This window comes from Thamnophis elegans, chromosome 5, assembly GCF_009769535.1.
Source record: "Thamnophis elegans isolate rThaEle1 chromosome 5, rThaEle1.pri, whole genome shotgun sequence".
Classification (NCBI taxonomy): Eukaryota; Metazoa; Chordata; class Lepidosauria; order Squamata; family Colubridae; genus Thamnophis; species Thamnophis elegans.
The window spans coordinates 61,043,693-61,067,148 of NC_045545.1; the positions used below are offsets into that span (position 1 = coordinate 61,043,693).

General features: G+C 39.1%; 1 protein-coding gene across 1 annotated transcript in view; it reads left to right on the forward strand.

The window, feature by feature from the left end:
* The first annotated feature begins 14,867 nt into the window (after positions 1–14,867).
* The window catches only part of MAGI3 (membrane associated guanylate kinase, WW and PDZ domain containing 3), a 119,623-nt gene continuing 111,034 nt past the window's right edge, over positions 14,868–23,456 (forward strand). Inside the window, 1 exon segment of the mRNA XM_032218582.1 lies at positions 14,868–16,226. Within this exon segment, the coding sequence (XP_032074473.1) occupies positions 15,899–16,226 (328 nt within the window). The 5' untranslated portion in view covers positions 14,868–15,898.

Below are 23,456 nucleotides of genomic sequence, written 5' to 3' on the forward strand. Positions count from 1 at the left end.
GAGATACTGGGAGAGGAAAGAAGCAACTCCCATCTACAGTATGTGTTAGATATCAGTTCTAACTACAGTGGTTTCCACCAAGGTCCTCTGTTCCAGTGGGAACAGAGGTTTAATCCTATTGGTCGAAGGGTCTGACAACTCCCTATAAAAGGGCTGCTGTCAGACTCAACCTTCGCTGGATTGTTCTCACTTGTTGCACTTAATAAAGAGCTGTTGTTACCGTTAAATCTGTGTGTGCCTATCCATTACCCAATCTAACAGTATGCTTCTGAGCCCCCTCCCATTCATTGATCAGATGGCTGGTCTGGTTTCTTTGGGCCACAACCAGGCTTTGCATCTTCCTACATTAGATTGTTCTATTCAGATGTAATGAAAATTCCTTATCTCTAAAATGTAACAGGCAATGTTTCTGAAATAATGAGACTTGGTCTTTTAAGACTTGAGGCAAAACCAAGCATCTTTGGCTGGATAAATCACCATAAATCTGCTTGAATTTTAAAATGAGTATTTTGTGGAGGTGGGGGGGGGAGTGTCAAGCCCAGGCCCTGTGTGGGAAGTCTCAAGGATGTTTGAATGGCACAGAAGAGGAAGTTACACTGATAGCAGAAAAGCTACTTTTCTTGTCCAAGTACTGCAGTGAAAAAATTACACTGGTAAATTCACTATGTAATTCTTGAAGTGATAAAATCTCAAAGACAAAACTATAATAAGAAACAAAAATTTCACCAACGTATGTGTACATACATAAATATATTGCATGATGTAAACAAATAGTTTAAGGTGATATTGTTGCCCTTGTTCCAATTTCTACTTAGACTTTAAGAAAATCCAGCAAATTAGAAACTTGAGTTTTTAATAATTCTGCAATGTAATGAAAACTGCTGAACTTTGTATACTATCAAGGATTTGGAAATGAAACTTCTTTGGCTATAACTTGCATTAGTATTTCAAGTCAAACTATCCCAATCAATTCATAAGAAGTTCCCAGTGAATTATATTTCCAGATCTATTGGGCCTCAATTTTCAGATTTCCCTGCCAGCATGACCAGTTAAATAAGGATACAAAATATATGAGTGTCCTTTGTTTTAATAATCCTATCTAGCAAATTTGCTCTATAAAAAGCTATTCATATGAATGTATATGTCAGAGGTAAGATGCACTTTGACTCATTCAGTTTTTAGACTGTAGTATAGGCTTTAAGCCAAGAACTTGTTGGCTTATTTCTAATGTCCTGAGACTGCATATGGCGAATGTCCAAAAGTCATGAGGATTTTATTCATTCTTGCAGAAATCCCGAGGGTTTTGTTATTGCCTGTTAGAAGCAGATAAGATGGGAAGCAAATAATGACTGGGATTTTCAGTATTTTTTGTGCTGGTGTGTGTCTGTGGAATTTAAATAGAACCTTACAATGCCCTTGGCATCAGGACTAGAGTTATAGGGAAAGCTATGATGACCTCTCAACTATTATTTTTAGAAATATACAGATGGGCTACACTTTTGTTAAAATTTGCAGAAATTGTAGGGCAGAATTTCATATCCCACTACATTCTTTTCTTTAATTAAAGGAGAACCTGAGACCAGAACCACCAGATCTCTGCCCACTTGTCTACCTTTAAGGTAACTATTTATGTTATACTGAGACCCACTAGTTTTGTTTTTGCTTCATTTATCTGTCACGTTGTTTATTTTGATTACAGATATTTGATTACAGACCTATCAGCCTGACCTCAATCCAGGAAAGATTCTGGAAAAGATAATCCAGCAATGAATTAGCGAACACCTAGAAGTAAACAAAGTAATAGCCAAAAGCCAACATGGGTTTGTCAAAAACAGATCATGCCAGACTAATCCTATTGCATTATTTGACAAAGTGACAAAAATAGTGGACTAGAGGAATGCCATCAGTATAGTTTACTTGAACTTCAGTAAGGCATTTAATAAGGTAGACCACAACCTACTACTAGATAAAGTAGAAGAATGTGGGTTGGACAGCATCACCACCAGATGGATTCGTAATTGGCTGACCAATTGCACTCAACGTGTAGTCCACAATGGAACTGCATCTACATGGAGGGAAGTATGCCATGGAGTACCCCAAAGCTCTATTTTAGGCCCAGTATTCTTCAACAGCTTCATCAATGATTTGGATGAGGGAATAAATGGGGAGCTCATCAAATTTGCAGATGACACCAAGCTGGCAGGAATAGCCAACACTCCAGAAGACAGGCTTAAGATACAGAAGGATCTTGACAAACGTGAACATTGGGCACTATCTAATAAAATGAAATCCAATGGTGAAAAGAGTAAGGTTCTACATTTAGGGAAGAAAAACAAAATGCACAGGTACAGTATAGATGGTACCTTCCTCAATAATAGTAACTGTGAGAGGGGTCTTGGAGTCCTAGTGGACAACCATTTAAACATGAGCCAGCAGTGTGCATCAGCTGCCAAAAAAGCCAACACAGTTCTAGGCTACATAAACAGAGGGATAGAATCAAGATCACGTGAAGTGTTAATACCACTTTATAATGTCTTGGTAAGGCCACACTTGGAATACTGCATTTAGTTTTGGTCGCCACGATGTAGAAAAGATGTGGAGACTCTAGAAAGAGTGCAGAGAAGAGCAACAAAGAGGATTAGGGGACTGGAGGCTAAAACATATGAAGAACGGTTGTAGGAATTGGGTATGTCTAGTGTAATAGAAAGAAGAACTAGGGGAGACATGATAGCAGTGTTCCAATCTCTCAGGGGTTGCCACAAAGAAGAGGGAGTCAAACTATTCTCCAAGGCACCTGAGGGCAGAACAAGAAGCAATGGGTGGAAACTAATCAAGGAGAAAAGCAACTTAGAACTGAGGAGAAATTTCCTGACAGTTAGAACAATTAATCAGTGGAACAGCTTGCCTCCAGAAGTTGTGAATGCCCCAACACTGGAAGTCTTTAAGAAGATGTCGGATAGCCATTTGTCTGAAATGGTATAGGGTTTCCTGCCTAGGCAGGGGTTTGTACTAGAAGACCTCCAAGGTCCCTTCTAACTCTGCTATTGTATTGTATTGTATTGTATTGTATTGTATTCTATTCTATTCTATTCTATTCTATTGTATTGTATCTAGATCGCAGATATGTCAGTCTCACTGTAAGGTAACTGTGAATCACAGAAATTATATTCAAATTACCTTCTGATACCATTCAGATTCTATTTATTGAGAAATTAAAGTTTCAAATCAACAGCAAGTGTATAATATATCTAAAACAGTTAAGGGAAATCACTAACTTTTTAAAGCTTTAGAAACACTGTTTCCAATAAACTGGTTTATTCCCAAACAGCAGATTTACTTTCTTCCAAGTAAGAAATAGCATAGTCATCTAACAAGAATTCTCTGTAGACCAAAATTGTGGATTATGGCATTAATCTTGTGCCTTCAAAAGTTTCAGTGGAAAAAAGGGAGAGAAAATACAAATGATCTGTCAATTACTTTATGATAGGAAAAAGAAAAGCATGCTGATATTGTTTCTGTTGATTGCTAAGATTGTTGTAGAACAACTTGTTTGATTTGTGCCTCCAGGTCAGTGTTAACTTTAAATGACCACATAAATTTGAACAACTTGTTCAATTTTTGGTTCAATTAATATTATTTGCATTGATATGAAATGTGTTTATATCTAGGTGTAGTATAATAAGACCTGCCATATTATCACAGAAATAAACATCACTATTACCTTCTTCCGTATGATGTTTCTGAATGTTAAAGAATGAACATGGGAAGGAAATAATATTCCTTACATTACATGGAAAAAGTGTTAATTTTTTTCTGAGTGTACTTTTTTTGAGAAATATTGTGAATAGAGAATATATAGACAATTGTTACAAGTTGAAATTAATTGACTTTTACTTATTTAGGGACCTTAAAGAATCCCACCATTAAATAAAACCCAAAATATATTGTAGTAAAGATATATATATCAAGGACGTGCAGTCACTAGAGGCAAGGGAGGCGGGGCCTCACCAATCTCCTCAGGGAAAGGAAAGACTTTTAAAGAATTTTTTAAAAATAATTAAAGCCCGGATAGTTGCTACCAGATTTCAAGTCACAGTGGCTTGGTGTTTGGTCTCAGTATTAACTAGGAGGATGCCAGAGAACTCAGGGCCTCCTTTGCATAAGGAATTTTTCGCCTTTTAAAAGTTAAGAAAGAGGTACTATGGGAGCTGTCCGATGGTGGTCATTTATATCTTTTGAAAGGTTGGGAACCAGACCCCCTCGAAAGGGACATCTGGAGAAATTCTGCTGGCGACCTCTGTTGCGAATGGTTGACAGTCCTGGAACCTGTCAGCCTGCTGCGAATATGGCCAATGGAAAGAAGTGGAGCTGGTGGAAGGCTCCGCATTCCAAAAGGGCTGCCTCCTGTAGGAGTTGGAACCCTTCCGGTCAGATTTCCTGGAGACCGATGGCATTACCTTCTTTTTGTCCTTGTTTTCTATAAGGACTGGGTCCAGGACCTCCCCGAAAAGCCTATCCCCTTTAAAGGGGGCAGAAACAAGCTTCCACTTGGAACACATGTCGACATTCCAGTGCCTGAGCCACAAGAGGCGACGGATAGCAACACTGGATGCCAAGGCCCTGGATGCAAACTTGGCTGTGCTCAGGATGGCATCGGCGGTATACTCAGTAGCCGCCATCATCTTATTGCCTGCCTCAGTTTGGTATCTCCGGCCGGAAGTTTGGTGAGCAACTGTCGCAACCAGAGAAGGGTGGCCCTAGAAAGGAAGGAGACAGAGGCGGACATTTTAATCGCCCAAGCAGCTGCCTGATGCATTTTATGGCAGGCATACTCTGTTTTCTTGGCCTCTGCCTTGAGTCCCTCCAGTAAATCAGTGGGGAGTACAGAGGATGAGGTGAGGAGGATCAATGGAGGTAATTTAAGCCAAGTCTTCTAGACTGGCATCTACCGTGTACAACTTCTTATTGTTGCTACTGGAAGTAGCAAGGAGGGCCGGTTGCGCCCATTGCTTTTGAACCACATTCAGAAAAAGCTTGGGGACTGGCACTATCTCTTGGGCCAACACAGACTCCTCAAAGTGGTTCCCAGATAGGTCATCTGGATTGTTAGTCGCCTGATCTGGAGGGGTAGACTCCTTTGCCTTATTCAATATGGTTTTGAAGTTGGCAAGCTTAAATAAATCTGAAAAGACAGGCTTTTCGGATGCAACATCCTCATCCCCTGAAAACTCAGGTTCTGGCCTAGGTAGGATGTCCTCCTCCCCCCAGTCAGAATCTCGCTGGCCAGAGAGGAATGTGGAGACTGAGAAGGCTGGATAAAGGATGCCTCCCTAGGGGTATCTTGGGGCTGGAGATGTCAGGTCTTGCGTGGGCACTTGCCCCGCTGCAGCATGCCCACCTCTGTCCCCTGAGACATAGAGGTTAATGACCTCTTGTATCTCCACTGAAAGATTAAGGCCTTGCTCCTCGACAGGTCGAACCCCTGTAATGGGTCGGCCAGCCGTTTGCTGGGGTGCCAAGAGGCCCATGGGAACTGGCTTCAGGTCTGAAGGACAGGTAAAGAGATTGGCCTGGTCAGCCAATGATGGGCCTGGAGAAGTTGCCATGGCAAGGGAAGCCATGGGAGAGAACTCCTGGCCTTCCTCATCACTATCGGAGATGGGTTGATCTGGTTGAACCCTCATGGAGGGCTCCACTGGAGACACCGACTGGGAGGTTTGGGCCTGCTGCTGAGCCTTGGAAAAGTGCTTCCTTATAAGGCCTTCTGACGACAGATGGCATCTCTATCCGAGCCTGATCCCTGTTTGGGTCCTGGCCTAAAATAGGGTTTGCTGCCCCTGATGGCTTCCCAGGCACCCTTGCCAGCTTGCCTGGAAGAGGGCTGAAGCTGCTCTGAATTCTCAGGGATCTGATCTGCCATGGCTGAAAGGTTGAAGTCTAACTGAAACAGGCAGTTACCACCTTCACAGTTGCAGACCATGGACCCAAGTGCTCAGAAGAGAGACACAGAAGGCCACTGAGATCAGATCCAGCCAAGCAGGAATCCGGTGCAAGCATTAGCAGCTCCCAGCACCTTGCAGGTCAGGTAAGGAAGGCGACCCAGATAAGCCATGATCCGTTGCCGCACCAATCTGATGGTTTTACAAAGTTAGGAGCCAAATAGCCGGCGAAAATCGGACAAAGAGCCTCCACATGGTGACCTGCAACAAGTCAGGCAACCAGCAGCTCAGAAGTGAAACTGGCTAAACAAAATGGCAGATGGAACTTCCGGTTTCTCAAAATGGCCACCATGCCAGTCATGCAGCCCAAAATGGCCACCGGAAGTAGATAGGAGCCCTGAAGAACCATGCCAAACGCCAGCTTCTGCAAAGTGCAGACGGCGGCAACAGAACCTTCAGCGGGGGTCCCTACTGCAGCAGAGGAGTTGCGACAGCGCTGGCGTCGGCACTCCAATCCACACGCCTCCCACAACAGCTACCTGTAGCCCTACGGCGTCCGAGTGAGCCCAGGACACCAGGAGGACCAAGAGGTGAGCAAACAGCCAATTGAAAGGAAAAAATTTTTCTCTCACCAAGCCTGCTCGTAATGGACACAATTAAGGATTTTTTTCCCTCGACTTTTAACTCTAGGAGAGTCCAAGCAATATGTAGAATTGAAGAGAAACTCGAAAGCGCGTCCACTGGGCTAGCTGAAAATAACTGAAGATAGTCAGCACCAGAGGCATGGCTTAAAGTTTCAATTCAGTTCTGGGCAGATTGGCTGTATTTAACCCTTGCTTGGACTCTCCAAAGCAGCGCCCTGGAAAATGCAGTAATATTTGTACTGCATGTTCTACAAGATATATCAATTTCCAGGCATTTTAGCTTTGAGATCTGTAATATGTATTTATTCACACTGCAGTTCTTCAAATAGGTAACTGAGACTTGGACCTTCCTGGGGATTATCTCTAGATGAGCACAAATCCTTTACATGCTTTTGAAGAAAAATGAGTAAACAAAGGAGATCCAATAAAACATATGCCATGGAGATGGGATTATTTTTGCAATCGCACATATAAACTACAGAAGCAGTTTATACTGAAGTGTGTTGCAAAGATTTTTGTCATTACAGTAGTATTTTTGCTGATAAGATGACAGCTATCTATATAGATACCTATGAGCAGTATGATTTTTGAAAACCATTGAACATCAAGAATCAGAGAATTATTTCTAAGAATCTTGAAGCATAAATTCTATATTAAGAACTTTTCCCACAAGGTTGTCAAAAGCCTTCACAATTTTTTTTAGAAACTTATCAGATGAGGCATATTTCAAGTATTCACTAAAAAGTTTCATTCTGCAACTAGTGCAAGAAAATTAAGAGAAGTGAAAGATAAATCTTTTCTAATGGTCCACAAATAGAAAGAATCTGGAACAAATCTCTATAGTAGATTATAGTCTATGGATTTATCTTTCTTTAGCAGAAAATTATTGTTTTTCAAAATAAAGGAAACTTATAAATTTAGATAGTATTGTAATAAAACATGGTATGTTTTAAATCTGTATGCTTCTAATCCTTTCTGAGGTATTCTAATTATCTACTGTATGTACTTCAACTATCTACATATACATGAAGTCCTTTTAGGTATTTTACTCATCCGAAGTTGTTATAAGAAAATAATCTTCAGTAATCTCTATTTTGGAAGGAAGGAAGGAAGGAAAGAAGGAAGGAAGGAAGGAAGGAAGGATTAACTATTGTATCTACTTTAGTCTTTCTTAAACTCAATTGTTTCACTGACTTTCCAGAGAAGAAAGTGCCTAATGTTCTTTGCCTCCCTGATTAATCCTGGGAAGATTCTGGAAAAGATAATCAAACAACCTAGAACCAAACAAAGTCATAACCTTAGGCCAATATGGATTTCTCAAAAACAGATCATGCCAGACAAATCTTATTGCATTCTTTGACAATATGACAAAAATTAGTGTACCAGAAAAATGCTGCAACTATACTTTACTTGCACTTCAGTAAGGCATTGGATAAACTAGGCCACAACTTACTATGTGATAAAATAGAAAAATTTGGGCTAGAGAGCATCACCACCAGATGGATTCATAACTGGCTGACCAATTACACTCAATGTGTAGTCTTTAATGGAACTGCATTTACATGTCGAAAAGTATGCAGTGGAGTACCCCAATGCTCTTTCTTAGGCCCAGTACTCTTCAATATCTTCATCAATGTTTTAGATGAGGGGATAGAAGGGAAAATCATGAAATTTATAGATGACAGTAGCAGGAACAGCCAACACTCCAGAAGATAGACTCAAGAAACAGAAGGATCTTGACAGACTTGAACACTGGTCCCTATCTAACAAAATGGAAATCAATGGTGAGAAAAGTAAGATTTTACATTTATGCACAAAAAATCAAATGCAGAGGTATAGAATAGGTGCTACCTGGCTCAATAGAAGTACCTGAAAGTGGGATCTTGGAATCCTAATAGAAGTTTTTTTCTAATGTATTAGGGGTGAAAGGGTCTTGTAACTTGACACTTTAAGACTTGAGTGCTGCAAATGCCAGAGTTTCTGAGCCAACATTTTGGTTGCTATGCAAGAGCATTGTTAAGTGAGTTTCACCACATTTTACAAGTTGGTCACGCCCACCCAGTCATGTGACTGCCAAGCCACTCCTACTCGGTCACATGGCTGGCAAGCCACTCCCACCCAGTCACAGGGCCGGCAAGCCATACCCACAAAACAGGCCACACCTACATAAGACATTCTAAAAAAAATTGAAACCCACCACTGCATAGGATAGAATCAAGATCATGTGAAGTGTTAGTACCCCTTTATAATGAAGATCACACTTGGAATATTGCATTTAATTTTGATCACTATGATATAAAAACATAATTTTGATCACTATGAAACTAGAGCGCAGAGAAGAGTAACAAAGATGATAATGATACTGGAGGCTAAAACATACAAAGAAATGTTGCAGGAATTGGTGTGTCTCGTTTAATGAAAAAAAGGATTAGGGATGGCTTGAAAGCAATGTTCCAAAGTCTAAGGGGCTGCCACAAAGAGAATCACATGACCATGGCTGACCACAGCAGCACTGAAATAACAACACTACAGTGACACAGGAATGGCTACAATTTCCCCAAACATTATTTCCATAGGAGTAATGGAACACAGCATTCTGTAATTTAGTCTCTTTGATGTACCTTGGTTCAATAATTGTTGTCTTATGAGGCACTGTTCCATCCAACTGAAGCTTCCAAACAGCAGGCCCAAGAGTTTTAGTACTATGTACAGTAGATGACTTATCAGAGAAATTGCTATGAATCAGCTGTATCTGTTGATCTGCATTTATATTACCATTTCAAAATAAAACATAACTTTTACAGATTAAAATGACTAATGTCTTGCAATGTTTACTATAAGAACATGTTTAGTTTTCTCACTTTTATCATTGAAGTGTGAAGGAAGCATGTATCTTTGTGACAGTTACTTTCACATTTGTTGGCAGACAGCCAAATGTACTATAAATGGCCCAGAATGCAAAGAGTCAAACCTGCTTTCAATATAAACCAGGCAGATTCAAAGAAAAAACACACCATTATCTGTATCGGATGCAATTTTACCACATGATGTAACACTCACTTAGGGCTCATGAAAATTTATAATAATTTATTTCCTTTTTTAAAGCAGTTCTTAGAAAATGATTTTATTCTCAATTAAAATACAAATCATCATCATGGCTTCCTTGATATACTAGTTTTATAGAAAGTGGAGGTGGGGAAGAACCACTGAGCAAGTAACGAAGTTTAGGGCACCTCTGAGAACAGAAAGAGATATATTCTGATCAGAATAGAGTTTTATTCAGGGATGAAATGCTACCGGTTCAGGCTGGTTTGCCCGAACCTGTAGTAAAAAATGCTACTGGTTTGGGCAAACCAGTAGTCAGCTATGCAATAATCAGCTGTGCCACTCGATTTATATTTGCTAGAAAACATGTGGACCAGCTGATTGTTAGCAATAGCAATAGCAGTTAGACTTATATACCGCTTCATAGGGCTTTCAGCCCTCTCTAAGCGGTTTACAGAGTCAGCATATTACCCCCAACAACAATCCGGGTCCTCATTTTACTGACCTCAGAAGGATGGAAGGCTGAGTCAACCCTGAGCCAGTGAGATTTGAACAGCTGAACTGCAGAATTGCAGTCAGCTGAAGTAGCCTGCATTTAACCACTGTGCCACCTCGGCTCTTGTTCCACAGCTGATTGTCGGAACTTTTTTCAAAACTTTTTTTAGCATTTTTTTTACTACCAGTTCGGGTGAACCAGCAGTAAAAAAAAATGCTTAAAAAAGTTTTTAAAAAGTTTTGACGATCAGTTGTGTGACAATCAGCTGGGCAACAATCAGGAAATCCTGCTTTCTAGCTAATATAAATCATGCGGCACAGCTGTTCCCTCCCTCACTGTTCTACATACCTTTGCAGAGTCAGAAAAGGCTTTGTAGCGCCTGCAGTGCCAATGGGTGTGAAGTACGCACACATGTGCGAAGCAAACCGGTAGCAGACTTTAGAGCATTTCACCCCTGGTTTTATTGTCATGTTTAACACAAAAAGAAATTAGATGGATTCAAATGGATTTTTCTAAATCCATTTGGATTTTAAATGGTAAAGAGGCCTCAAGGTTCAAAGCTATTATATGTCCAACATAATAAAAATGCTAAATGTCCAACATAATAAAAATATTGGGATATGAATTTCAAGAGTCAATCAGTTGGATTGAAAGCATTGTTTTATTATTGCAAAGAAGATTCCTCTTTTGGAATCTGTAACACTACCTGCTCTTCCTGTTTTTGGTCCCAGAAAAGAATGCAAGTATTTGAGCTATTCTGACACACCCATTTACATATGCAAACAACAATGTAATTGCATTTGCCTGTTATAACAAAGTTAACTTGTAATTGTACAGGGATTTTTTTTATAGTTCTAGAAAGACAAAGAAGTGAAAGGATTTTTTTAAAATCAAACACAAAATATATAAGGAAACCATTACAAGCATTACCTAAGCAGACTTATTAAGCTAAAAAAAAGGTTGTTATTCTTTATTTTTAAATGTGCAGAAACCCCAAAGAGTTGAATGGCAGGATGAACCACATAGTTTAAAGCAATAGACAGTATGTACTGTATGTTCCAAACTGAAATCAGAGTGAAAGGTGAAAAACAAAGCTCCCAGAAACCAGTTAAAGAATGTTGCTGCCTTCTTTCACCTACTTTTCAACTCACAAAATCAACAAAATTTGAAACATTAGGAAGTTAAATATTTGGACAAAAGTGCTAACATATGGACTTTTGCATGTAAAACCTTTATCAACTCATATAGGTCACTATCCAAAAAAAATGCCATAAGACAAAGCAAATTAACAAGCAGAATGGCTAATATTCTTTTCAAATATGTTTATGAAGCAGGATTTATGAAAGGCAACTTGCACAACCAATATGTAAAATTCTCATTGTAGTCTGTTTAACTAAAAATAAAGAAAAACAATGACCAATACAGACAGTTTGTCAATTGCAAGCAGTTGCTTACCTACCATTTGAAGTTACAATGGACCTCCCCTCTTACCACATTTATTCCAGCATCCTGCGGTCACATGGCCATGTTTTACTATGTTTTTGCCGAAAACCAACATTTACTTCTCTTTTTTGGCAAAACTGCCCCATAGTGAACAATTGGTTTACTTAATGATGCAGCTTCCACTTAGCAACTGCCACAAAGAAAGTCATGTACTGTCACAAAGAAAGTCCTTGAGATAAGATAGGACTCTTACTAGCTATTCTAAAGTACCAGAGATTCCCCCCCCCAAACCCCAAAGCTACATATGACCCTGTTTCAATGGCCAATGCCTCCTGGAAGTAGCACCATGTTCAGTGCACTGACAATTCCTTGCAGTTGGTTTTGGAGCTTTCTGTTTCAATCAGCTGGCCATTGGGAGACCTGCTCCTGGTTCTTGCTAGGCTTTGTGGAAGCCAGCCTCCTGCATGCAAAGACAGCAGCTTCATGAGAACCTCTAAAATCCTTTTCCTTGCTTAACTCTCTTTCTTCCCCAGAGGCTAATATTTCTTCCAAAAGGAAAACAGAAAAAAATCTGAGGGGGACGATGACAGACTTATTCTTGCTGCCCCTCCATTAGGTCCTGAAACTAAACTTTCCACCTCTGCTTTTCAACCTCTATCCCTTTTAAAAACCTCATTTGCTAAATTTATGCCTGGAAAGACGGTGACAAAATATGTAAATTACTTACCATGATGAGTGACTGCCTGGCTGAAAAAGGAAGTAGGGAGGGAGGGAGGAAGGAAGGAAAATCTTTCTCAGGTTGCATTGAGGAGATGCAATTCACCTATCTCTGCTATAATTGAGTGCAACTATTTTGTTGCTGGCCATCCCTGCCATTACCTTAAAAAAGTTTAGGAGGAATTCAATAATCCTTGATAGATATCCAGGTATCCATAATGTATATTGTTTTTTGGTCTTTTCTCAAGCCAGTTTGAACATCTGCCATCTGTCTTTTCATGTAGGGCTCTAATTTCTGATGGATGTTCCTAAGCATTATTTCCTAGCATGCAAAATTAAAGATATAGTACACTAGCTTGCATACTCTATTGTGCTTCCTTTCTTTGGTATTAGAATAGACACTGACCTATTTAATCTGGTCACTGTGTCATTCTACAAATCTGCTGGCATAGTGTGGTTCGAAATTTTGCAAATTCTTCTTTTCTTGCTTACCATAATCCTGTAGATATTCCCATCAATGTAAATTTACAACTTGACAATGAGAGGAGTACTGGTATAACGTCACCTTTCAGTGCTAGAAATTCTTCTGGGTAAGGAATATGTTCTAAGGATTATGAACATCCAAGAATATCTGTTTTTATAGCCACCAATTTCTAAAACATGGTTCTGAGTGGCTTACAACAAAAAAGTAATATAAAACAGTATATGCAAAACTGTGTAAAAACCATACAGCACAATCTGCAGCTGATGTATAAAAAAATCAACATAACTACTGCTCTATAACACAGAGAGATCTCCAAACCTAGTGGTAAAATCACCTCCTTGTGGCTTTATGGAAAGCCAATAGGCTTGGGGCCAATCTGATCCCTGATGGAGGAGTTGTTGTTCCAAAAGGCTCTCTTTCTGGGCCCCACCGGATGGTGTTTCCTGGACCTGGAACATGCCTCTTCTGCAGGCCTATTGGAGGCTGGAAGTATCAAACTACAGTGCTCAGTGTACAATGTCAGACATTGAAAGAGTAGCAATTTCAAAAAAACAAATATTGTAGTAGTGATTACGCAGCACATTTAGACCAAATTCTCTCTGTCTCCTTATATAATTATTCAAACTAATCTTTTTTAAAGAATTAAGAATATGTACTTGTAATTTTATTAGTTAATGGATATGATGTGGATTATAAATATGTACAAATTTGCGGGCATAAATATATAAAAAAGGAAAGCTGCAATTCATAGAGCACATTATTATGGAGTAAGAAATAGGTAAAGAAGCACATATCATAGCTTTTAGTATCTGCATTTCTTTTTAAAAACAGATATCATAACAGATATCATAAGGAACTATATGTGATCATTTTTTTGTTCTTAGTGGGAAAGATTTAATAAAGAATAATTGTGAGTATTTTTCATTAATACCACTTCTATACATGCATTTTAGATAAAATACACATTTTGACGTTTTTCCTCATTGAATTGACTTATATTCTACTTTTCTTTATGATTCAAAGTGATATGCATAGCAATTCCAAAAATATCACCCTATGAGCCAGAGATAATAAATTATATAGATTTGAACCTGGATCTCCCAAGTCCTAGTTCAGCATTCTAATTCATGCACATCACTGGCCAGATTCAATGAACCCTGAAATGCAGCTGTACATTGTCATAACTGCTAAAAAAGAGGAGTGACCAAGGTAAGTAGTACAGAATGCTTTCTGATGCTCCATTTGCTGTAGATTAATGGCTATACAATATATTGAGAATCAGATCTCATTATGCCTCTGAACACAAATTGGTATAATGGTGCTACAGGGCTACTGCTTTATATTAATAACGAAAATGTATTGAATTTATATTCTATTCAATTCCCAGTAACGCTGGGCATTTTCCTTTATGGAAAAGTCAGCTACAAAAAGGAAAAAAAAGCTATAAAGACAGAATGCAGGTACTAGGCCTGATCTAGCCTATTCTTTACATTCTTAAGTAAATTCCAATATGTTATATAAGAATACAGGGAAAAGATTAGGAATTTTATTTTTACAAAGCAGCTCCAAGGATGGAAGTCAGAGGATGACTTCTGTCCTGCCGAGATTTCCGCCTTACCCAACTAGACACCTTTTACTACATATCCCATACATAGTCCTGGTCCAGATAATTTATTTATTTATTTATTTTATTTGGTTTGTCACTCATGTACAAAATAACAGGAATAAGAATAAACATGAATAAGAACACAGGAAATGGGTACAAACGGGGACAGTTGGACAGGGATTTAGGCACGCATCTACTGCTTCTTAGGAATGGAGTGAGGTCAACAGTAGACAGTTTAAGATTAAAGTTTTGGGGATTTGAGGAGGTAACAACAGAGTGGGGTAGTGCATTCCAGGCATTGATCACTCTGTTGCTGAAGTCGTATTTTCTGCAATCTAGTTTGGAGCGGTTTACCTTGAGTTTGTATTTATTGTGTGCTCGTATATTATTGCGGTTGAAACTGAAGTAGGTAGGACGTTGTAGCAGATAATTACAGAGAGATGTAGTTCAACACACACACACACACACACACACAGAGAGAGAGAGAGAGAGAGAGAAAGAGAGTGAGTGAGTACTAGTTGGAAAAGGCTGTGCTAGCGCAGTGGCTCCGAGCCAGCTATCGGCACTAAGCAGAACAGCGGATCCCTCCTCATCTCATCTCTGCCCCAAGGAGGAAAAAAAGAACGTGAAAAGAAGTCAGCCGCTTCGCTTCGCTCGCCTGTCGGAAACGGGAGCTCAAACTACGGTCCAGAGAGAATGGACTGCCAAGGGGAAGGCTCGTTCTTCAGAAGAGCTTGCAGGGGAATGCCAGTGATGGATAGCCTCCATTTGCTCACCCGCGGTCTCCGGGCACTGCAGAGGATAAGCCGCACGATTTGGTGCCTCGCTTTAGGGCAGCAAAAGTTCTCTCTCGCTCTCCCCCCCTCCCTTTATCTCCATTTTCTTTGTGGGTACAACCTTCGCTGCCCCGAGAGCAAGTGAGAGCGGGCGACACGTGGTTGTTCAAGGCAGCCACAAGGGACGACCCTCGGTGCCTCCCTGCGGCCCGCTCCCTTGCTCTCCGGGCGAAGGGGATTAAGTTTACGGCGGGCGGTAGGAGGCGGACAGGGCGGCGTCAAGGGCATAATGAGGGCCCTGTCATCGGCAGGATGCATGTTGAATAAAACTGTGTTGGGTAGAGTTATAACTCGCATTGAAACGTGCCGTTTTGTGCCTCGATCGCTTAGAAGTTCTACACAAGTCTCGTCGCAACCCCGTCCCTGTCCTGAAAGTCCCCCCACCCTTTTCTTTTTTTTTGCTTTTTTCTGGACGTCACTCCATGTAGCCCCGCCCGTGAACTGCCGGGCGGGGCTTAACACAACGCCAGGGGGAAAAGAGGTGTTGCCAAAGAAAGGCGAGGGGGCGTGTCCTTATCGCCGCGTTGAGGGCGCCAGTTGGAAGGCAGTCGAGGCCGGTGGTGGTAGAGGAAGGTGGGAGGGCGCGCGCGCGGACGTCTGGTTGGCCACTCGGCCAACTGTCCGTAAGGCGAGCTAGGCGGCGGCACAGGGCGGCGCGCGCGCGGAGGGGCGCCCATGGTGTGGCCTCATGTCTAAGACGCTGCGGAGGAAGCGCCACTGGCTCAGCAAGGTGCAGGAGTGCTCCGTGTCCTGGGGGAGCGGCTCCGGCCCAGACCCCGACCTCCTGCGGGGAGGCGCCGAACGAGGAGAATTCCCTTACTTCGGGGGCCGCCTGCTGACAGTGGGCGACTCCGGCGGCGGAGCGGGCTCCGTTTTGCTTTCAGGAAAGCCCCCTGCCCCTGGGGACGTACTGCTGGAGGTAAACGGGACCCCAGTGAGCGGCCTCACTCACCGCGACACCCTAGCCGTCATCCGCCACTTCAGGGAGCCGGTGCGCCTCAAGACCGTGCGGCCAGGTCAGTGCGTCCGAGCGAATGGTTGTGGGGGGGGGGGTTCGATTCTTTCTCTCACCCCTTTTCCTTCTGTGTGAAAGGGGTGGGAGCCAGTCCCGAAGTCACCGCCCTCGGCTCCACCCAGCGCACCTGCTTCTCTTTTAAACATCCCCCCCCCCAAATTGTGGGTCTTTCCCGGTCTTAATGTCATGCTTTCCAGTCGTTCTCCCCCCCCTTCTTTATCGCGACTACTTCTGTCTTCCCCGCCCAGAACACTCCTCTCATCCACCCTTAGCACCACCCAGAATCGTGCCCCCCCCCCAATCTGATCCCTGTAACGTTTTCTCTTTTATCATTCCTCCTTTTTCTACTGCTTCTCTTGTCTCCCTAACTGATGGACGTGGCTTTTGTAAATTCTATATTTCTTTGAAGACTAAGCTGTCCTATCTTTCTACCGTATCTTTTATCCTTTAGGGCATTCATCACTCTACCTGTACCACCTTTCTTTCTCACTTCCAACAACACTCCTGTGCCCAGTGTTTCTTGCTTGTCTGCCTCATTTATATTCCTTTTTACAGCTCTCTCCCATCTATTGTTTTCTATTAAGGCAAATCTGATCCAGCCAGGTCACCCCTCCTGTTACATCTGCTAAGTCCCTTCCCGAACAGACCTGGCCCTTCCTGTTTACTCCAGTATCTGTCTTCCGCTCCAGTGCTGGTGTCATTACTGAAGTGTTTCCACTTATAAGACCTGCTTTAAACCAAGAGTGGTTGTTAGGCTTTGTGGTAGCGAAGGACTTGAATGGCTTTTATGTGGTTTGGTTCCATTAATGTATATCTATAGAATGTTAGCTGTGATAATCATCCTACCCTAGTGGCTTCTTTTACGCCTTTAATGGATTATTATTTTTCTGTGCAGAATATTGGTTTTTGTCAGCATAGTTAGTCAAAAACATTTGACCATGAAAGCTTTCTGCTTTAAACAAATAGTTAATATTTGAGATGCTAACACTGTCTTTTCTGAGTAGATGTAGTTCGATTTTTTTTATTCCTCCAGAGTTTATAAGGAAAAAAACAATTACTTTTGCATGATACTAATGTATCATCTTTTTTTAAGTTTCTTTTCTGTCTATTCTCAGTTCTAGGGAGACGGGGGAAGGGAACAGTTGTAACCATACTTCATGCTTGAGCAAACAGGTTTTGCATGCTGCATCTGTGGTGTAGACCCTGCAGCCCTTTCCAGTAAAATAGATTAATATTACATGGTTCATAGCTTACTTCCGATTTCTTGTATTGTTGAGCTGATTTTTTTTAATCTGTGAGGTAATAATTTGTGATTAACCTTCTATTTCAACCTTCCCTGTTTTCATAATCTGATGAATTCTTAGCAAATCTAGTTGTTTGTGTAGGTTATGAAAATGATGTTTCCAGAACACCGGGTTTATTAAAACCTAATGTTATCCTTGGGGACAGTTAGTGATTGAACATTATTAATAACTGTTATTTATTTTTCTTTTATTTGTTATTGGAATTCATTGTTTCTTTGAATAACATTTGCATGTCTGTAGAACAGTAATACAGATATTAGAGAAAACTCAGTGATTCTTCATTTCATGGTCATTGAAGAATAATAAACTATCATATTGTTAATGGATGTATTTTGATATATTTGTTTTAAATTTCAGGCAAAATCAATCTTAAGTTTTAGTTAACCTTTTATCATAGATGTGTTGTTAACTGTAATTTTGTTTTAACATTCCTTCTCCACTCTAAGAAACAATACAAATTAAATTAAACAACTATTGTAATCTATATAAACATTTTTTAGAATGTAAGTGATCTATTGATCGGAAACAAATACTAAACAGTATTTTGATCCAGCAACTTTTACATGAACATTATTCTGTGTTATAAAATTATTCTGCATTATATGATAACATCTAATTTTTTGTCTGGTATTTTTAACATTTTCTATATAGGTTGTAAATCTTTTTATATTAATATGGTTCTTGGGTAATTAGCAAAAACTAAGAATATCTAAAATAAAAACCTGTATGGAATACATAAAGTATGATTGATTGTGTCTATAAGGCAGATTCTCTGTTTAATTTCAATGTTTCACAATGAATGTAAATTGTTCAGCTTCTGCTTCTATTTCTTCAGAGATGGAAACAAAAATTAACTTTTATTTATGATTTACTGATATCCTTGAAAATTAAGCATTTTGCTTTTCTGTATTTATAAGTCTTCAATTGACATGTGATTATTAGTTTGGGGATTACAGTAGTGTATGCACAATTACACTTGTAATGAAATTGAGAGCATAGATTTAATGCAGAACAATTTATGAAACTAATAATTTTCTCTTTCTTCAACCAGTATTACATAGTTACACTGCAAAGAAAATTTAATTTAATAGTATAGTGTTCTTGTTTTATAAAGTAGCATAGTATAGTCACCATGACGAGCAGCTTTTGATTGCCTTATCCTTGTTGATTCATTAAAACTGCAATATCACATTTGTGGAATGAAATCCAGAATTTAATTATGTGCGGTGTGAATATATACTTTATTTGTATAAGATATTTGACTGCTTGGCTTCATTTGGATAGTATAATCAGTCTTTGGTTCTACTATTCTTAGGAAGGGAGAAGATTTTCTCTTATCACTTTTTCTATACCTTATGTAACTATCTACACTTCTATAATGTTACCACTTGTTTTTCCCTTTTTTCATAGAATGCTTTAACACCACAATAGTTTCAATTGTTAGTTTTTGCATCTTTTTTATATCTAATAGGGTTTTTTTGGAACTACAGTACCAATAACAAGTGTTTATATGATGATTACAACACATTTGCATAATACATTATATCAGCTATTTTATATTTAATCCGGTTCCTAATGATTCTGTAATATAAAAATGTTCCTCCCAACTGTTATAATGTTTATGTGAGTTATTTACTGCAGTTCTAAAATGTCTTTCTAAGTCAGTTTCTACTAACTCTTGAAATGTCAGATTTTAAAAAATCTACTGTGTAGCATTTACCTTTGCATATTGAGAGTTGCTTAGTTATTTTAACATCCTTTCATCCCTGTGTGGAACTTTTAACATTTTTTGTGGCTTTTCCACTATAAAGAAGAATGGATATTTGTGGATGAAGTGGGTATTTTGTTCTCTGTCAGCTCTTTGAGGTAGGTCAGGTAAAGAAACAGATACTGGTTGGATTCCAGGGACACTTCTTTATAGTATTGTTGTAGAGAATATTAACAGAATCTTAAAAGCTTCTCCAAACCAGTAACTGTTCTCTTTTAAAGACAGTAAGGTCAAGCAAGACAAGGATGTTCTGAGTCCTTTTCTTATACTTTCTATTTTCCCAATGCTGTAAAATCATTTCATTTCAAGGCCAGACCTAATTTCCTCTACTTAAGGGGTGAGAAGCATAGTTGTCTGCCATCAAAAACTATCCAGCCTAAGGTCTCAAAAAAAAATAATAATAATTCATCCCATGAGAGACGGAAGACAGCATTTACCACCTCCTTGGCAAGGGCTTTACCAGTCCCCCTCTGTCCTTGATGATAGGGAAAGCAAGCTTTAAAGTGGCAAGGAGAAGCAAATGGTGCCAGCATTGCCTCTGGTCCCTACATTGAAGAAGGTTGCCAACCCCTACTTTGTATTCTCTGATGGGATTTTAATATGTTGTTAGAGGTTTATTTTGTTATGGGAACAGAGAAGTGTGTATAGTTCACTTGCATTTGCAAGTTGGGGAAGGAAAGTATAAAGTAATTGCAATAGAAGAGAATATATGTGGCTCATGGTTGAAATATAAAGTAATTGAGTTGTATTTCTATAATAACTATGATTGCCTAAAATGATCGCTATGGTATTATCTGGTTTGTACACTAATCAGGAGTATCAATAATAAGGAGAACGAGACTTGGGAGTTGAAAATACACCCATGAAAGTTTCTATGTGATATCCTCTGATGAATTAATGTTGATATTAAATAGCATGGAGATGTAATAAATTCCTTGGGGATGTCGTAGAACAATGGCCAAGGTCTTAAACACAATATGAGCCCCCATCATAAGAATGATTCAAACTATTATATAACTAAATATCAGTTGTGTCAGGCAATTGAGGAGAATACAGTAGTTGAAGGTACAGTTCAGAGATTTTTGTTAATCAAGACTACAAACCACTAGTAATTCACTATAGCCTTCCCATGTTCACCACTGGCTAAACTATAAGCTATTGACTGCTTCAGGCTCTTTTCTGCATTCACTGCCATTCAACTAAAATATGAAAATAGATGTTAATGGATAGACACTGTATTTTTTGAGAATTTGTTCATTGTTACGTTGTTGTAGAAAATTTGAGAAATGTTGATGTAGATAGCCTTCATGAGATTGAAAAGAGGTTGTATTCTCCCAGTTTTTAAATTATATATATTCCACTCTGCCGCGCGACTTGTCTGAAAATATAAAGTAGGTAAAGCACAGAGGTGGGCGGGAGGCCCCACTTTTACTAGTGGGAGCGAACTGGTTTGCTCCCAGTTGATCTTTGGAGCTACTGGTTCGCCCGAATCGGTACAACCGGTTGAACCCCATAGATAGGGATTCTCTAGGATTCGTTTCTTGAGAGAGGCATTAATGTAGCTAGTCCTCTGTTGTCCAATTTGGTTAGATAGGAAGGTGAGGATCGTATAGCAAGGAGCTGTTTTCACCTTTGTTCACTTTTTCAAAATCAACAAGTTGAACAAATTTCCAAATACAAGAGCATTCATTACCAAGTTACATAATCATACCTTCCTCAGTACTGGAATCCAGACTGAGACTGAATTATATATCTTAATTAATGAAAAATTATGCAAACTGCTTAACCAGACTGCTTAGTTTCCCTATGTCTGGCATCCAAGTATAAGAGACACCTGTGATGTGGTACAAAAACAATGAAGAGTATTCCAGACTGCTGTGATATACTCCATGGCTTTTACATACGTGAAATGGCAATTAATGGCCTAATATCTGTTTAGTGTAATATATCTCACAATTTCTTCAATTTGTATGTACTCACATCTTTTCTGTTCATCCCTTAATTTCCCATTAAACAATGCATATTGAGCTCTACGAGAGAGAAGTCATTTTATTGCATAAGATAGTTTAGTTTTAGTTAGTTTAGTTTTATGAACTTGTATGCCGCCCTATTCTCCAAGGGGACTCAGGGCGGCTAACCAACTCAATAGGGAAAAAGGGGAAGTACAAAAAACGAAAAGACAGACAAATACAAAACAGATTAGAAGTCATCAACAGTCGCAACAATTTGAGTGGGGCTGGGAACTCATCAGCCCCAGGCCTGCCGGAACAGCCAGGTTTTAACGGCTTTGCGGAAAGCCTGAAGGGTGGCGAGGGTCTGAATCTCCACGGGGAGATCGTTCCAGAGGGCCGGAGCAGCCACAGAGAAGGTCCTCCCCCGGGGGGGGTTCGACAATCAACACTGGCTAGTTGAAGGAATCCGGAGGAGGCCTAATCTGTGGGATCTAATTGGTCGTGAGGAGGTAAGAGATAAAAGCTAGACTCTGAGATATATACTTGTTAAAAAAACCTGCAACTTCACATTTTAATTTTTTAAGAACCTTTAGTGGCTACTAACTGAACTGTTTTTGTTTTTTGTTTACTTTTAATAAGGCCTAGATAGAACTCAATTCTTGTCAAGACTAGTTCATTTAGATACTCTGAAAATGTCAGTGTAAGCCTGGGATCTTTCCTACATTTTCTGCAGTGAAGATGAATGCAACTAACTGATTCCAGTTCTTTGTATTTTTTAAATTCTGTTTATAACAACCTTAAAAATTTTTCTTATCTAGGAATCTATCCATTCTCAACTTGCTTACTCTGCTTCTTTAAATAGTTGAACATAAATTGAATATATTGCTAATAAATTTTTGAAAATTTGCATTTCTTTTGTTTAACTCAGTAATGTCCATTGCATACATGAAGTGAATATTAGTTATGAAATAATATTTGTGTTTGGTTACAACTAGTACACATCTATTGTGATTCAAGAGCATCTTGAATTTATATCAAATATATTTTTTTCTAATAAAGGGCTTATCTTGCTTTAATGATGCTAATTTATATATATGGGAGATGTCAAATAATTGCATTAATTAGTTAGCTTCCTCAAAATATATATTTCAAATATCAAGTTATTGCTAAGCTGTACATGCTAATAATTTACAGTTGTAAATTTGAAACTAATTATAGTTGCTTTAGGACAGCGCAATATGTATTAATCAGAATTTTGATGAATTTACATTATTACATGATACAAACTTAATTTGAAAAAAAATTATCATGCCTGCTTTTAATTTATATCAAGTGTTCAGATATATTTTCATCCACTTGCTTTGAAATAAGAGAAAGCTAGTTACAATCTTATACTTTCCACAACAGCTTTCTTTTGGAATGTACAGATTTGACTACCTTTGTATTATGTATAAATAATTTTTTTTTAGACTCATTGAATTCTACTGTATAGTGCAATATTAATGCAGTATCAGGGGTATTCAATTAATTGTATAGAATGTTTTTTTAGTTATAATATACACTGAAGATGGCATTTAATTTTGTTGTATGAGGTACAATAGCAATAAAACAAACTAACTAACTAATGAGTGCATAGGAGAATAGTAAGCTTTAGATATTACTCTTAACCAAATATTTTTCTATGTTTTTGTAGTTAATTGGTTGTCACTGTGGAGATTTTCAATCATCCAGGTCATGGTTGTCCCAAAGGTGCTTTTTCAAAAGGCAACTAGACTTTCTAGGTTTTTTTCCTTGAAAATCACTTCTCATGCAAGAAACTTAGTCAGTTCTGAATTGAAGAAGCTTCAAAAAGTGAAACGTTTTTAAGTGGGGGGGGGGGGGAGAATGTCCAGTTGTCTTTTGGAAAAGCAACTTTGGGTTGTCACTGTTTTATTTCTATCATATTAAAATAAATCAAAAGCTCATTTGAATAAACATAGAACTAGAAGACTTTTATTGTTGACCTAAATTATGATCTATTTTAATAGCTTCCTGGCTGTATATATTATAGTACTCTTTGGTTAATGACTGGTGAATTTAACGACCATTTGAACTTAAGATCAGGTTCACAAAAATAGCTTTATGACTTAATAGCAATAGTACTTAGATTTATATACCGCCTCACAGTGCTTACAGTCCTCTCTAAGTAGTTTACCACATCAGCATAT